General features: G+C 62.7%; 5 protein-coding genes across 5 annotated transcripts; 3 read left to right on the forward strand and 2 right to left on the reverse strand.

The window, feature by feature from the left end:
* Positions 1-1210: 1210 nt before the first annotated feature.
* Positions 1211-3178, reverse strand: RHTO_02432 (heat shock transcription factor; the record flags this gene model as incomplete). Its single annotated transcript, XM_016416107.1, has 6 exons — positions 1211-2564; positions 2621-2686; positions 2750-2764; positions 2828-2854; positions 2923-3045; positions 3111-3178. 6 exons carry the CDS (start codon positions 3176-3178, stop codon positions 1211-1213), a joined length of 1653 nt encoding a protein of 550 aa, XP_016271935.1.
* A 2034-nt stretch (positions 3179-5212) lies between these two features.
* RHTO_02433 (RNA polymerase II subunit A C-terminal domain phosphatase SSU72) lies at positions 5213-6391 on the forward strand (the record flags this gene model as incomplete). Its single annotated transcript, XM_016416108.1, has 5 exons — positions 5213-5628; positions 5698-5841; positions 5903-6042; positions 6108-6226; positions 6290-6391. The coding sequence occupies 5 exons, from the start codon at positions 5213-5215 to the stop codon at positions 6389-6391; spliced, it is 921 nt and encodes a 306-aa protein (XP_016271936.1).
* Positions 6392-6780: 389 nt separating this feature from the next.
* On the forward strand, positions 6781-8080 carry RHTO_02434 (uncharacterized protein; the record flags this gene model as incomplete). The annotated part of the gene is made up of 5 exons (XM_016416109.1): positions 6781-7201; positions 7270-7295; positions 7360-7446; positions 7499-7663; positions 7736-8080. 5 exons carry the CDS (start codon positions 6781-6783, stop codon positions 8078-8080), a joined length of 1044 nt encoding a protein of 347 aa, XP_016271937.1.
* Positions 8081-8398: 318 nt separating this feature from the next.
* RHTO_02435 (uncharacterized protein) lies at positions 8399-9918 on the forward strand (the record flags this gene model as incomplete). Its single annotated transcript, XM_016416110.1, has 5 exons — positions 8399-8501; positions 8554-9065; positions 9122-9316; positions 9373-9492; positions 9547-9918. The coding sequence occupies 5 exons, from the start codon at positions 8399-8401 to the stop codon at positions 9916-9918; spliced, it is 1302 nt and encodes a 433-aa protein (XP_016271938.1).
* An 87-nt stretch (positions 9919-10005) lies between these two features.
* RHTO_02436 (uncharacterized protein) lies at positions 10006-14968 on the reverse strand (the record flags this gene model as incomplete). The annotated part of the gene is made up of 9 exons (XM_016416111.1): positions 10006-10132; positions 10189-10298; positions 10358-10782; positions 10841-11022; positions 11079-11690; positions 11750-11946; positions 12005-13596; positions 13659-13716; positions 13781-14968. The coding sequence occupies 9 exons, from the start codon at positions 14966-14968 to the stop codon at positions 10006-10008; spliced, it is 4491 nt and encodes a 1496-aa protein (XP_016271939.1).
* Positions 14969-15170: the final 202 nt, after the last annotated feature.

Here is a 15170-nt window from a genome sequence, read left to right on the forward strand (position 1 = left end):
GAGATCTGTCGGACGAGCGGGTGAAAAACCGCGAAGAGGAGGCAGGATGTGGGGAGTTGGAGGGAAAAACCGGCGAGCGAGTGACCCTGCGCTGGTCAGCGATGTCCCTGGGTCCTCGAATAGCCCTCGCTGGTCACGCACCTGGTGTCCTCTCCTCGCACGACCGCCTGTAGCGAGCGCGAGAGCTCGAAACGCCTGTCGGTGCCGAGTGAAGAGAAAGGCGCGGCGTGAGCGCGGACGTGGTCGCGCGGCGGGCGGGTAGCGTGTGAAGGAGCGTTCTAGCGAGTGGTTGGGCGTGCTAGAGTGGCCCTGGCGGCCCTCTGCCCGTGAGGAAGCGCTGCAGCGGCGGTTGAAGGAGCGAAGAGGCGAGGAGCGTCGGGGGTTGGCCCTCATCATCTCGCTCGCTCGCTCACAGGGCGCTGGGTGGGTGTAACGTGTGCTTGACAAGGTTCTACACGTCCACGGACCATGCCCGCGCAGCTCTCGCCCTCCCAGACGCCGTCGTCGCCTCGTTCAACTCGCTCGGCTTGACAAGGAGATGAGGAGCTCTCATGCATCGCCCACGGCTTGCGGGGTCGGCTGGGCAGTCTCACGGGGAGCACAGGGGCACGCTCCACACCGTGCCCACCCTCGCCAGGCAGCAGCGTCTCGTTGTCGCCAACAAAACACCGCGTCATTCGACCCCGCTCTTCTCCAGGAGCAGCACGTCGACTCGCGCAACAAACAGACTTCTTCGCCCGCTGCTGCTGGAGCTTCCTGCGCTGGACTGCGCTGCGTTCTTCTCGACGCGCGCGTTCGGGCGCCTGCTGCGTCGAAAGCTCGCTTGGACGCTTCCGACCACCTCATCGCCCTCGACCCCTTCGACCCGCCTGCTCTTGCATGCCGGGGGCCCTTGGAGGATCACAGATTGAGACGAGCTTATCAGACGAGTCTGCGAGGGGCTCCAACCTCGAGTCCTTGTTCCTGGCGAACCTTCTCTCCCTCGACGGTGGCAGCTGCTTTCGGCTGGACGCTTTCGCACTCATGCCGCTACGCTTGCTTGTCGATAGTCAACAAGCGCTCAAGCAGGCTCCGACCCGCTCGCTAGCTTTCGCGCATACCCGGTTGTGTCGAGCAAATCGAAGGAAAGTTTCAAGGCAACACGCCCACACTGCAAACCCGTCCCTACACTCCCTTAACCCAGACAAGTTACAACAAGCCCCTCACCAAATCACGCCACCTCCTCTCCCTCAGGCCCTCCCTCCTTCCCTCCTCCCGCCGCCCCTCCTCCCGCCGCCCAACCCCCAAACTGGCCCGCCAGATCCGCGCCTCCTCCTCCTCCATCTCCGTCATGTCTCCACTCCACATCCACCAACGCCTGATGCTGCGGTTGCGGATGCAGGAGCTGTGGTCCTCCTGTCTCGGCTTGAGGCGGCGGAGGCGGAGGGGGTATCGCAGCGGGCGAGGGGTTGAATTGATGCGTCTGATGAGGCTGGAGCGGGAGCGGAGGGAGTTGGTGATGCGCTTGAGGGTGCTGGTCGAGTGGCTGGTGAGGATCGATAGATGACGGGTCGTGTACGCTCTCTCTTCGATAGTCGACTTGCGCCTGCTGGGGAGGGTACTCGCCCTGCCTCGAAGGGGGATACGACCCCTGTCCCTGAGGCGGAACCGACCCATCCTCCTCCGCGTCGGCCGACGAATACGAATAAGGCGGCGAGGGTACCGCTCCGCCCGCTATACTCAGTCTCTGCGCATGCGGATGCGGATGCACAGGAGGAGGCGGGACGAGCGATTGGCCTGACGAGCGCGAACTGAAGGATGTGCCGGTCCCGTAGGACGAGCCTGATCCGCGAGGCTGGGTGGGGTCGAAGGAGAAGGGGAGACCGGAGGGGTAGGGCGAGTGCGGGTGCGAGTCGGTGGGAAGGTGCGAGGCGTAGGCGTCGTAGGGAGGTGCGTGGGGATGGTAAGCGGGATTAGGAGGGAATGGCTGAGCGGGGAAGGCGAAGGTTGCGTGTGGAGGAGGTTGGTGCGGCGGCATCTGCGCGACGTTCGGGAGGTACGCCTGACCGTGCGCGTTGGTCTGCAAGTCGTGCACCTTTGGTTCGGGGGAGATCTTGAATTCGCTCAGGCTCGAGCGGCGCAGGGCGTGTTGCTGGTCGAGCGGCGGGAGAGTTGGGTCGAAGCCCATGGGAGGGAGCGAGCCTGGCATAGGCGCGACGCTGTACATCTGCTGTTGCTGGACGAAGGGAGAGTGACTCGCTGCAGGAGGCCAGCCCGACGCATGGTAGGGTCGCCAGGCGGGATCGTTCGTCGCAGGCGGACCTTGGTACGACTTGGCAAGGCCGGGGACAGGCGTGTAGGAGAACGGGCTCGACGGCGAGGGAAGGGCCGAAGGACCCGCCTGCGCTGCTTCGCCCACGCCGGTCGACCACGCCGCGGCAGCCGGAGCGGAGGAGAGCGAGTCGTCGGTCGAGAGGTTCGAGGCGATGCTCTGCCTCCGACTCTGCTGCGTCTTTGGTCGCGTCTTGCGGATGATGCCGTCGAGTCGTGACTTGTCGCCGCGGATGAAGAAGCCGGAGGGGTGGCTGGGGATACGGAGGGTGAGTTCAGGGAGCGAAGGAGGGAGAGCGAGAGGGCTTACTGGAAAACGATGTAGCTTGTCGTCGAGCTGCGACGTTCGCTCGACCGTCGACGGTCACTGAGGCGCCTGGGTAGGGAAAAGCTGGTCAGGCTCGTTTTGAGGGATGCAGGAGGAGGAACGCGGACGTACTTGAAGTTGTAGTAGCTGTTACGTCGGACAACCGAAACGTCAGCTCGCTCTCCACGTTTCTACACCGTCGCAACGCACCTCAGCTGGCGGATGAAGCTGCTCAGCCTGTACAACCGCAAAACCGTCAATCCGACCGTCTCGCGAAAAGTGGGCGCATCTCGACTTTTACGCACGATCGAAAGTCCCATTTTGGCGACAAGGCCGCTCTCGCCTTTGCTTCGTGTGTCGTGATCTCGAAGGCGGCGCCGTCGGGCGACCAGCGCAGCGAGTCGGGGTCGTGAGGGTTCTCGAGGAGACTGCGAGACGAGGGTCAGCTCGTTCCCTCTGACGTTTCGTACAAAGTGACAGCGCAAAGACGCACTCGTGAAGCTTGTCGATGAACTGCGAACGCTTGACTTTGGGCGTCTGCACAGGTTCGGCGGCCGACATTGCGGAGGCGACGAGGGGCCGAACTGTCGCTCCTCGCTCGTCGGCGGGGATTGGGCAGAGTCGTGCGCTGCAGTGAGTGACTCTCACGAGTCGTGCGTGGCGAAACCGGACGCAGAGAGAGGGGACGAGGTGTAGGACTGCCGGCGGGGTGTCGAGGGGGTTTGTCGGCGCTGGCGGTTGATCCAGGGGATCGTGCGGGCTGGCGAGGGACAGCCGGGATGCGTGAGTGTGTTTCAAGGGTCGCAGTGTGCGCGTGGCGCGCCTCGAGCGAGAGGTGGTGTCAGTCGAGGCGGTGCGAGGTCATCGACTTGCAGGCGACCTTCTCGACGTCGCTGTGCAGGCTGGCGCGCGTCGCTGCAAGCTGTGAGCCGCGCGTGTGAGTCGCAGCGAGCAGCAGTTCGACGTCGTTCGTCGTTGAGCGCGAGAGTGAGCGCAGGACGAGGACGAGGACGAGTCGAGTTGTCCCGCTGGTGGTCGAGCAGCTCACGCCCCCACCGCCTCGCTGGGCTTTGCACGGGGACTTGCGAAAGCAGGCACACTCGCAACCGAGACACTGCTCTCGGAACACCACTGCCCATCAATTTCAACCCGGGACACAGCCGGGGGTGCCTGGTGAAAGAAATCCCTCCTGCACGACGACTTCTCCCTCGTCCTCGTTGCAGACGAGAGCTCACGATCGACACTCGCAGAGCGGCCGAGTCGTCGACAATGCAGCCTCCGTCAACCAAGCCGTTACAAGGGCGACCCACTGACCTCGTCTCTCTTTTCGCAAGACCAACAGCAGCTGACACGGCGGACCTGGCCATGGGCGAGCTTCGCTTCTGGCGCCAACTGCGCAAGTTATTCCGAGTCGGGTGAGATCACGCGCAGGAGGATTGAATACAGTAGCCCGGGACCAAGTGCGTTGGAAGCCGGTCCCTCAGCAAGTCATTGCCTCTCCTCGTCCTCCCTGCTGCCGCTCTTTTGCCGCGACGAGACCGTTGCGCTGGTGGTCGTCAGCTTCGACGTCGGTGTCAATGAGAGCGCCTTTTGAAACGAGCCAGGAGGAACTACGGTTCGCAGCGAGCGAGTTTGCCCACCCGCTGACATCGAGTGAGGATGTCCGTCGACGGGGGCCAAGCAAACGTCGCCAAACCCGCTCAATCGACACCATTCCAGCGGCGGGACGAAGCGCCAATCGCAAGCGAACTGGAGCAAGCCAGAGTCTTCGAAGCGTCGACCTTAATCAGAGTCTGCGAGGCAGAGTCCGTACTTGGAACGCTTCTGTTGCGCGAATCCCTTTCCTTCCAGCAGCGGTTCGAGCGAAGGCGATCGATCACTCCCGCTGCTGCTTCTCGCTCGCGCTTGTTCGCGGCGCAGCAGCAGCAGCAGCAGCAGCAGCAAAGGTCGCGAGAGAGCGACGAGGCGTGCGAGGAAAGACGGGTAAGTTAAGCCTCGCGAAATGGTGCGCCGAGAGAAGGGGCTGCGGCCGAGCGAGTCGAGTGTCGGAGGTATTGTCAGAGCGGGTTTGGCTGAACGAGTGTAAAGTAGCGAGGCGGAGGGGAGGAGGGAGAGCGGTCGCCAGACAGTCGGTCCATATCGCCAATATCTGTTCCGCCACGTTCACCCGACCCAAGCCCAGCCATGGCAGCGTCATGGGCCCACCTCGAGCAGCGGCAGCGGGAGCGCCAGCAGTACCGTAGAGAGAGAGCCGTCTTGCAGAAGGAAGAGTAGGAGGGCGCGCGAGGCTGGCGGGTAGCTGGGCGGGCATCATTGGCACAACAAGCGACGAATCGTGCCAATACGCGTCTGACTGGCATCTCAGGAGGAGCACGAGTGGGTGGCCAAGGTCAAGGGGAGGGGGACGCGAGCGAGTGAGGTCAACCTCGTCCGCAACACCGCGCTGCTGCTGGAGAAGCCTTGCTGAAGCGAGGAGAACGCTGTACAGGTCTGACGAGCCCTTGAAGCCCTCCCTGCACCCTCCGACGCCGTCCCCTTCCCCCTCGACATCACTTCATCACCATCCGAACACAACTCGACAACACCGCGCCCAAGATGTCCTCCGACCCACGCCTGCGGATGCGCGAAGCCTACGCGAACCGCACCGCGTCCCCTCGCCCGCCCGTCCCCGCTCCACCCGGCGCCGTTCCCGCTCCAGCACCTTCATCCTACCCAGCGACATACAACGGACCCCCAGCTTCCTATGGCCAACCTACCCCTCCACCACCTTCGTCATTGTACCCTTCCTACACACAGCAATACCGCGGTCCGCCTCCTCCGCCCGCAGGGGGACTCGAGACGGTCGTCCCTCCTTCGAGGGCGACTCCGATGGCTACTCCTCCGCCAAGTGCGATGCGCGCTGCGTCGGCCACGAACGAGAAGGACAGGCAGGGAGGTGGGAAGAGGGTCACGTTCTGCGTTGTGTGCGCGAGTAACCAGAACCGCTCGATGGAGGCTCACAACGTCTTGTCGTGCGCTGGCGTTCCGCTCTCCCCCCCTTCTATGAGTGCTGACGTGGCTGTTCATTCCATCGCGCGCAGGAAGGCCAACTTCAAGGTCATCTCGGCGGGGACGGGATCGGCCGTCCGTCTGCCTGGACCGAGTATCGACCGACCAAACATCTACGCCTTCGGCACGCCCTACGAGCACATGTACCAAGACCTAAAGCAGAAAGACGAGCGGTTGTGCGACCCGAGTCTCCCCTTTGTTGTTTCGAGCGCGGCTGACGAAGCGTTGAGACGGCAGATACACGGCGAACGGGTTATTGACGATGCTCGACCGGAATCGCAAGATCAAGACTGCGCCGGAGCGGTGGCAGGAAAGCAGCAAGGTTGCGGACGTCGTCATCACGTGCGAGGAGCGGTGTTACGATGCGGTGATTGACGGTGCGTTCGTTGTTCGGGTGACTCGTCTTCCACGCTGTCGTGCTGACGCTTGTCCCGCGCGACAGACCTGCTGTCGAAGAACGGAGAGCTCAACCGACCTGTGCACGTCATCAACGTCGAGATTAAGGACAACCACGAGGAGGCGCTCATCGCAGGAAAGGCGATGCTCGAGCTGTGTTCGGCGGTGCGTCGCCTCTTCATCCCCTCGCTCGAGTGGATATGTGTGCTGACGTTCTTACACGCGCAGATCGAAGCATCGAAGGACTTGGACAGCGAGATCGACGATATCCTCGCGCGGCAGCAGGAGCGACATCCGCACGAACTGTTGCACACGGTCGCGTACTACTAGAGCAGGCGTGCAACAACGTTAGAAGTGCCGTCAAACTTGTGCGGCTGGAGAGCTGGGAGATCGCAAGCGGTCGGACCATCAGGACCTCTCTTCTCCTCCTCCCGCTCACTTCGCTCGCTCGCTCGCGCTTCGCCTAGCACGCTGACTGTGCGGCTGCTCTCCTCGTGCTGCCTCAGCCCCTCACACACACGCAACTCGCGCCGTCGCCGCTCCTCACTCTCCTACATCGTCCCGCGGAACCTCCGGAACTTAGGTTGCGATGTCGCCGCCGCCTTTCCAGTTCGTCGTTGGGTCGAGGTGGCCTGGATGGGACGACAACTGGTCGTTCTGCCTGCGATTCTTCCGCCACGCTTGTGCGTTGTCTTTCCGCTCCCATTAGCAATCCCTCGATGCGACCCGGCTCGATGACGGCGAACCTTTTGCAGTGCATGAGGGATTCGAATACTGCGGATACACTACTCGACCTTCGACCGCACGGCTCCGGCGAACGTCAATCTTTCGAATGCGCAGAGAAAGGGTGTGGCATCAAGGTGCTGCTCGAACCTAGCAATTCGAGCGAGGATCCTCGAGCAACCATCGTACAGGCGAGCTTCGCGCACAACCACCCTCTCGTCCTCGAAGAGGACGCCAGATATCGCCTCGATGCATGGGTCCGCGAGTCTGAAGAGAAGCTTCGTCTTCGAGCACTCGAGCAGCTCAAGAAGCTGAAGAAAGGCTACGACTACCAGCTCGTCTCCGCCGTCACGATTCCCATCCACGAGACGTTCGCGATGCAGACCGAGATCCTCGACAACATCGGCAAGATCCTCGGTCACAAGGCGAAGGAGGACTGCGGAAGGCGGCGAAGGAGGCGGGCATCTTGTGCGAAGTGGACGCAGTTACGGGCAACGAGGCGGATTCAGAGGTACGAGGCTCACTATGCTCTTCGACTGATGAGTATGCTGACACGCCCCGGTCAACGCTGCCAGCGAGTCTGGTCTCTGCGAGGCGGGCGATGCATCGCAAAGCTGTCTGCGGCCTCGCCTCCCGCTCGCTCACCATCTGCGACTCCACCGGTACGTTTTGCAATCCCTTTCGATGCATGACGTAGACATTCGTTTCCGACAGGCACCGCAAGGGAAGGCGAAGAAGAAGGACAAGAAGCGAGCGCCGCCATCGCCTTCGCCCACCCCTGTGGCTGGTCCCTCAGACAAGCGCGTCAAACGCGAGGTCTCAAAGAAGCGGGAGGTCCTCGTGCTCGACGAGTCGGACGAGGAGGACGTCAAGCCTGAGGTGCGTCTGCCTTTGCTATCTCATCTCCGTTCATGCTCATTCCTGACTCTCACAATTGCACCGCGGCCATAGGTGCGGTCGTCGCGCCAGGAACAGCAGGCCAACCAGCAGCAGCCGCCTGCCGCGCCGCCGGCCGATGCGCCCGCTCAAAGCGACCTCGTCGCCTTCCTCACCTCCCTCCCGCCTTTCCCGTACGAACAGTACGCCCACCTCTTCTCGCGCCGCACGATCCGCATCGACAGTTCGCAGCAGCTGCTGAAGTTTGTGACCGCCGTGCCGCCCTGCTTCGACACCCTCAGCACGGAGCTCGGCAAGGATGAGGTCAAGGCGGATGGGACGATCGAGGAGGGGATGCCCATGCTCTGGCGGATGATGCTTCATTCGGAGTTGCTGAAGAGGGTGCAGGAAGAGCAGTAGGACGGCGGCGTCGCTTGCGCGTACGGAGGGTCGGCAACTTGGGAAGGTCATCTCTCTGCGCCGCCTTGCTGAGTCCTTTTGCTGGCGTTCTCGCGCTTACGAGTTTCTTTCTATCGCCAAAGGAGGGCATAACTTAGTCTGAACGGGGCGCAGAGCTCGCGGGAACTGATTAGGCCCCCGGGCGTCGCTTCGTGCGAACTGAGCGCGTCGCGTCTCCTGCTCGTCCCGCATCTTCCTTCCTCAAGTCCTCCCGCTTCTCGCGATTTCGCCTGTCTCCTTTGCGCCTGCTGCCACACGCTGCATCGTCGCCTATCCGTCATGGCCGCAGACGCCCCACCACCGCTTTCGTTCATCCTTGGGTCTGTCTGGCCTGGATACGACGAGTACGACCTCGTACGCATCAAGCTGATGCAGCTGGGAAGTGCGTGGACCACCATGCGCATGCTGCGTTCCTAGCTGACGCGCTCTCGCAGTCGACGAAGGCTTTCCCGTCGAGGATCTCCCGCTTCCAACCGAGCACTCTCACTGGAACCGACTGGGCCGCGGGCGGCCTTTCCACTTCGGCTGCTGCTACGAGGACAAAGACTCGACTGCACCACCACCTTGCACTTTCCGCGTGGTCCTCGAGCCCCGAGTCGTCGAGGGCATCCCCAGGACGGTGGTAACGCGGGTTAACACTCAGCATAACCACGAGGCTCGTCTGGGCTACCTGGACCGAATGCTTCACAAGCTGGAAGAGGAGACGGATCTGAAGAAGCGCAAAGCGGAGGTGCGGGACAGGGCCCTTGACCGCCTCGACCACATCAAGAAGTCGTGGTCGTTCCGGGTCACCTCTGTCGATCCACCGACTCGCTGGGAGCTCGACGCTGCCTTCGGCGAGCAGAACATGATTCTCGATACCTGGGAGAAGATGTTCGGGAAGGCGTCTTTTGACGACTTAGTCGAGGCGGCGAAGGAAAAACTTTCGCTGTTCACGCAGAATGAGGTGAGGCCTCACGCCATCTTATCAGCGTAGTACGCCACTGACTCTTTGCCTTACAGCATGCGGCAGCTCTTGCTCAGATGAAGCGCTCACATGATACGTTCATCCTGCGGACTCCGCCTGTCACGCCGCCGAAGCGCACTCCTCCGCGACAAGACCTTCCGACGCCGACGCCAGTCGCATACCAATCTCCGTCAGCGACGTCGCCAGTCGCTCGCATTAAGCGTGAAGCAGCCCCGGAACCGTTGGGCCAAGTAAGTCGGGCATGCTTTCGAACCAGCTCATCAGCTTACCCGCGTCTTGCACATAGCCCGAGCGCAAGACACCGCGAATAGAAGATGACCGTGCGGAGGCGGCACCGAAGGAGAAAAAGGTGGTTGTCATCGACTTGTGCGACTCGGATTCCGAGGGCGAGGATGTCAAGCCGGCGGTGCGTCGCGGCTCATCTCGCTTCCCAGTCTCGTACTGACGCAGCTCTCGACAGATCCAAGTCGGACCTGCTACTCCAACAGAAGCGACAGGGAACGCTGCAGCGCAAGACGTGCACGAAAGCGGCAAGACTGCCGACCCAAAACGTCCTGAAATTCCGAGCGACCTCGCCGACTTCCTCCGCTCGCTCTCCTGCCCGTTCCCCATCGAGAAGCACGTCCACCTCTTCGCCCGACCTTCGATCGAGGTCGACTCGCCGCAACAGTTACGGTACATCGCGTCGAGGGAGAATGGCGCGCTCGACGAGCTGTTGGAAGAGCTCGGCAAGGACGTGACGCGAGACAACGGTATCATTGAGAAGGGGATGCCGCGAGTTTGGCGGTCGGCGCTGAGAGACGAGCTGAAGCGAGTAGCACGAGACGAGTAGATGGACGAGGCAATAAGATGCGTTGTGAAGACAACAGACGGGACGAGACCTGCAGAATTACGAAAGAAACGCTAGAAGCCCGCCAATCTATGCAAATCCGCCCCTGCGGATGTCTGCCAACCTGCTCGCCCTCGGACCGAGCGCCTTCGTCTTGCTTGCGACACCGCCGTCAGCTTTCGCCGCGAGCTTTGCACGGTTCTGCTTGAAGCTCGTGCTGCCATTGACTTGCCGTCAGCTAGCGAAGAAGCGGAAGAGAAGGACGAGACGCACATGGCCTGACCGCCGCGGCTCCCGTTGACGCCCGCCACATGCAAGTCATCGCTCGCCTTGTACTGGATGCTGAGCTGCGCCGACTCGATGCGGACGAGGGAGTATTGAGACTGCAAAGGAAGGACAGGTCAGCTAGGCACCCAGTCGAGAGAGGTGAGCGGCAACGCACATCCAGCTCGTCATAGTCGTCCGTCCGCGTCGCCTGAACGACGGTGGTCGTAGAGAGCTTGGCCGTGACGCGGTTGTTGAGCTTGAGTGGCGCAACAGGCGAGCTCGAGCCGACGTCCGGCGAGAATCCCCGCAGGAACCGCTCTTCCTCCTCGACCTCCATGGCAAGCATGTCCTCCCCACCGCCGTACTTCTCCTTCTGCATTTGGATTGCCATCGCCCGCGCCTCGTGAATGCTGCGAACCGGCACAGGCGACTCCTTCCGGCCGAAGACATCGACAATGCCGCCCTCCCCCTCGTCGCGGTCGTCGTCTTCCCCTTCCGACTGCTCCTGCGCTTCGAGGAAGTTGTACTCGCCAGGCTTGGCGGTCGGGACGCAGGCGGTCTCAAGCGTGGTGCCGAAAGCCTGGGTCTCCTCGTTCTCCTCTGCGAGCGGATGGCCATGTCAGCGACTGCCAGCAAAAAAGCGCCCGTCAGCACGCACTGAGCTGGGCGGTCGTCATGTCCTCGACACGCTGTCGCTTCTCGCGGGGTCGCCGGTTGTTGATGTAGTCGTCGTCAAAGTCGTCGTCGGAGAGGTAGCCCTTGCGCTTCTGGCGCTCCTTTCCGTCGACAATGCGCTGAGCTCGCAGCTGAGCCGCCTCGTCAGCCTTCGCCTGGTCCTCGCTGCATTGCGAGATGGTCAGTCACCGCTTCCAGAGAGCGGAAGAAGCGAGACTCACGCATAGCGCTCAGCCGCAAGGCGATCCTGCTCGTCCTGGATCTCGCGGTCAACCTCCTCGTTGTCGACGAGCGACTCGAGCTCGGCGTCGTGGCCATCCTCGTCTTCGTCGCCGCTGACTCCGCCCAGCCCAAGCGCTTCTTCCTCGTCGGAAAGGTTTGCCTCGGCGTCGACGAACTGGTTGCGCTCGCGGCGTTTCGGCAGAGCAGGCGCCACAGTGTCAGGGTCTTGCGCTGCACCAGCGCGCAAGAGGTCGAAAGCGTTTTTTGTCGAGGCGAGCGTAGGCTGAGCGGCTGAAGGCATCGCGTCCTGCGTTTCCTGCGTCTCGACGGTCTGGTCATCCGTCGAGCGCGAGCCGACGTTCTCGGTCGGAGCAAGCTGGACTTCGGTTGGAGCGATGTCGGTCATGCTGTCGAAGGCGACGAGCGCGTTCGTGCGACGCAACTTGGTTGAATCGCGAGGAGCCTGCGTCGGCGTCTGCGCCGTCGCGACCTGGGTCTCGTCGAGAGCCTGCGACTGCGAGTCGCGCGTCGAGAGCGAGTTGCGGTAGAACTGCATGGGTGAGTCGGAAGGCGAGTCGAAGAGGTTGGCGGGGCGAGTCTGGGTGAGGAAGCTGCGAACGCGAGCGAGTCAGTCGCCACTCGGAGCGGTAGTACGATGCCGATCTCTCACCCCTTGTCATTGATATACTGCCGGGGTGCGGGCGCTTCACGAGGCGTGCCGGGCTCGAAGTCGTTGAACCCTCCACGAGCTTCGAGGCGGGCAGCGTCGGCAGCTCGTTCGGCAGTACTGATGAGCGGCTGCGCAGCGAACATCGTAGGTGCAGGGGCGTCGAAGTCGCCGTCTTTCGGTCGGAGGAAGCCGTCGCCCTGTTCCTTGAGACGCCAGTCAGCGAAGGACCGTGAGAAGTCGCACGAAAGGACTGACCTCATCGTCACCGCCTTGCGAGAACTGCGAGTCAAAGAACTGCGAGAAACCGCCAGCATCGCCTGCGTCGCCGAGCAAGCCGCCCAAGGCGAAGCGTCCTCCTGCCGGCGTCTTCGGCTCCTTTGGCGGTGCTGCAGTCGTGACGACTTCAGTCGGCGCAGGCTCGGCGATTGCGTCTTGCGAGTCGTCATCATCCATGATGCGGACCTTGACCGTCCGTCGTGTCGCCGCAGGAGGTGGCATCTCGCTCTCCTCGTCCGCTGCACCGACCGGCGCCTCCTCCTCTTCGTCATCTTCGTCGAGCAGCGCGCCCCGCAAGCGCTCCGAGTTCTGCGACGAGCGAGGCATGACGGGCTCGCCCTCGCTGTCAATCTCGCCCTCGTCCTCCTCGGCATCGCCGACGCCGGTATTGCGCGATCGCGTCGGCTGCATAGGTGCGTCCGAGTCGTGACCGCCGAAGGGATCGTCGCTGTCGGAGGCGCCCGCAGCCGAGTCGTAGGCCTCCTCCGCGTCAGCGCCGTCCTCCCGGTAGTCACCGTCCTCCGCATCCTCCATCTCCTCATCCTCCTCCGCCTGCTTCTGCTTTTTCTCGAGGATTTCCTTGACGTTCACTGAGGCGATCTGAGGCTGCTCCGCCGGTCGAGCCTGCTCCTCGAGCTGCTTCTGTCGGTACTTGGTCTGCTTCATCGTGCGTAGCTTGACGTTGTAGATCGCGTTCTTCTTTAGCAAGCCTTCGCCAAGGACGTCGAGGGTGATGGTGGGCGGAGCGGCAGTAGCAGCACGACGAGAAGTCCGCTTGGCAGGCGATGGGCGGTATTCGTTCTTCGGGTCGAGGTGCGAGCCGAACGTCTTGGCTGCGGTGACGAGCTGGCTCTCGCTCGGGTCGGCGTCGTCAGAAGGCGGGTGAGCGAGGTTGACGCCGCCGAAGCGTGCGAGGACGCGAAGAGCCTCGCTCTTGGGTCGAACGGGCGTCTGAGCAGACAAGTGGCGCGGGTCGACCTTCCTGCCGACCGCCTTCTTCTTCTTAGATGCGCCAGGCGCACCCTCAATGTCGAGATCCGAGTCCGAGTCTTCCGCCTGCTGACGCTGGGCCTGCTCCTTCGCCGCTCGGAGCGCAGCCATCTTCGCCTCCCGCAACCGCTTCGCCTTCTCCTCCTTCTTGCGCTTCTCGTCCGCCCGCCGGTTCATCTCGTCAAGCGAGAGGAGCTCTTCCTCGTCGTCCTCCTCCGCAGCGACAGGCTCAACCTTCTTGACTCCCCAGCCAGGCGGAGGCTTCGGCATGCGCACGCGATGCGGAACAGGCGTCGCCATGTCCGCATCGTCGATAGGCGAGGTCGCGCACTGCTTGCCAAGCGCTTTGAGCGAGAGGCCCGCAGGACCAGGTTGCGGAGTTGCGGGAATGTGAGAAGGCGAAGAGGTGACGATCGCGTCGCTGTCGGAGGAGGAGAGGGTGAGGGCAGAGAGGGGTGCGACTGATGCGTTGCGGATGCGGTTGATCGGGGCTGGAGGAGGCGAGAGCTGGCGAGTGCGCTTGAAGATATCGGCGACCGAAGGGGCGGCTTTGTGCGAAGGAGCGAGGTGCGCCTCTTGCTCTGCGGGGTCGATGTGCTGTCAGTTCATGCGCCGTGATGTCGCATGGAGGAGTGAAACGCACGTCGCTTGATCGCCTCGGTCATCTTCTGCATCTCGGCCTCCTCCTTCTTCGACAGCGGCTGCGGGAGGTTGGCCACTATCAGCCACGGCACGACGAACGAGAAGGCGGCGAGCGAAACGCACCTTGAGCTTCGAACTTTTACGCTGCGTCGCCTTCTTTCCCTTCTTTCCCCTCTCACGCTCCTCTTCACTCAAGATCAGATCATCCTCGTCCTCCTTCGGCGCAGGCGAAACCGTTTTCTTCCTCAAACTCGCATCCTTGGCCTCCTTCTCCGTCCGCTTCTTCGATGCGAGAGCGAGCAAGCGGTCCCGAGCTGATAGGGCTGTCGAAGCGGGCTTGGCCGAGGTCGAGGTCGAGGTCGAAGGCGCGGCTGGCTCGTCTTGCTCGGCGTCTGACGAGTCGGGTACGGCAGAGCGATGCTTCGACTTAGCCGTTGGCGCCTCCTCATCGTCCTCGTCCTCGTCCGAGTCAATAACCCGGCGAGCCTTCTTCCCTCGCTGAGCTGTCGGCAAGACTTCTTCGCTCTCAAGTGAGCCGAGGATGTCCTCAATCCCGTCCAGCGCGTGCGAAGGCGACGAAGGCGAGTTGGCGCGCCTGACTGTGGACGTCTTCGAAGGTGAGAGGGTGGAAGGCGTGAGAGTCGGTAGCGAGGAGGACGTCTGTAGCTTGATGTGGTCGGGAACGGTGGGAAGCTTGGCGAGAGGCGTGCAATTGAGTTCCGCGTTGTCGAACTCGTCGTCGACTTCGGCGAGGAGAGCTTGGATGTTCTTCCCGCGGACAAAGGCGGCCAAGGGGTCGTCCGCCTCGTCGTCACCGCCCGCTTCCGACACGTCTTCGGCGTCGGAGGACGCCAAAAGTGCATCGAGGCCGTCCTTGAACGAGACGGCATGGCGAGTCGGCTTCGCCTTGACAGGCGACCCCTCGTCTTCGCTTGTCGGGTCAGTCGAGTGCTCGGCGCGCCTCGAACTTGGCGAGCTCGTCATGAACCCCCTCCTGACGGGCGACGTCTTGTCCTCCTCTTCCCGCTCAGGCGACTCTGTCCGCTCCATGGGAAAGTCGGTTTCAGGAATGACCTCTGTGGACCTTCGTTCGAGCGGACGCGCCGGTGCCTCCCCCGCCTCGATAGGCTGCTGCTCCTCCTTCTTCCTCCCATACTGCTTGACCGGTCGCGCTCGCGCAGGTGCGCCCGTCGCAGGTGTGAGACGCGTCTCGGTTTGAGGGGCGCGAGAGGCGTCAGTGTCGGGCTGTGGCGAGGTTGCGATGCGTGACGGGGACGTCGAGTCGCCCGTGGGTGATGCTGGGACCTCCATCGTGCCCGTGCGAGCCACTGCGAGGGCGAGGGACGCGCGAAGATGAGGACGCGGCGGGAGTGGGTGAGGAGGGAGTGGGAAAGCGAGGGCGGTTCGCTGGGTCGTTCAGGGTGTTGGAGTACTTCCAAGCGACAGTCTCTAGCGTGCACAGCGGCGAGGAAGAGGTGCAAGCGGTGTGAGGACGAGCGAGACGTTCGCAACC

Source organism: Rhodotorula toruloides (assembly GCF_000320785.1).
Source record: "Rhodotorula toruloides NP11 unplaced genomic scaffold Scaffold18, whole genome shotgun sequence".
NCBI lineage: Eukaryota > Fungi > Basidiomycota > Microbotryomycetes > Sporidiobolales > Sporidiobolaceae > Rhodotorula > Rhodotorula toruloides.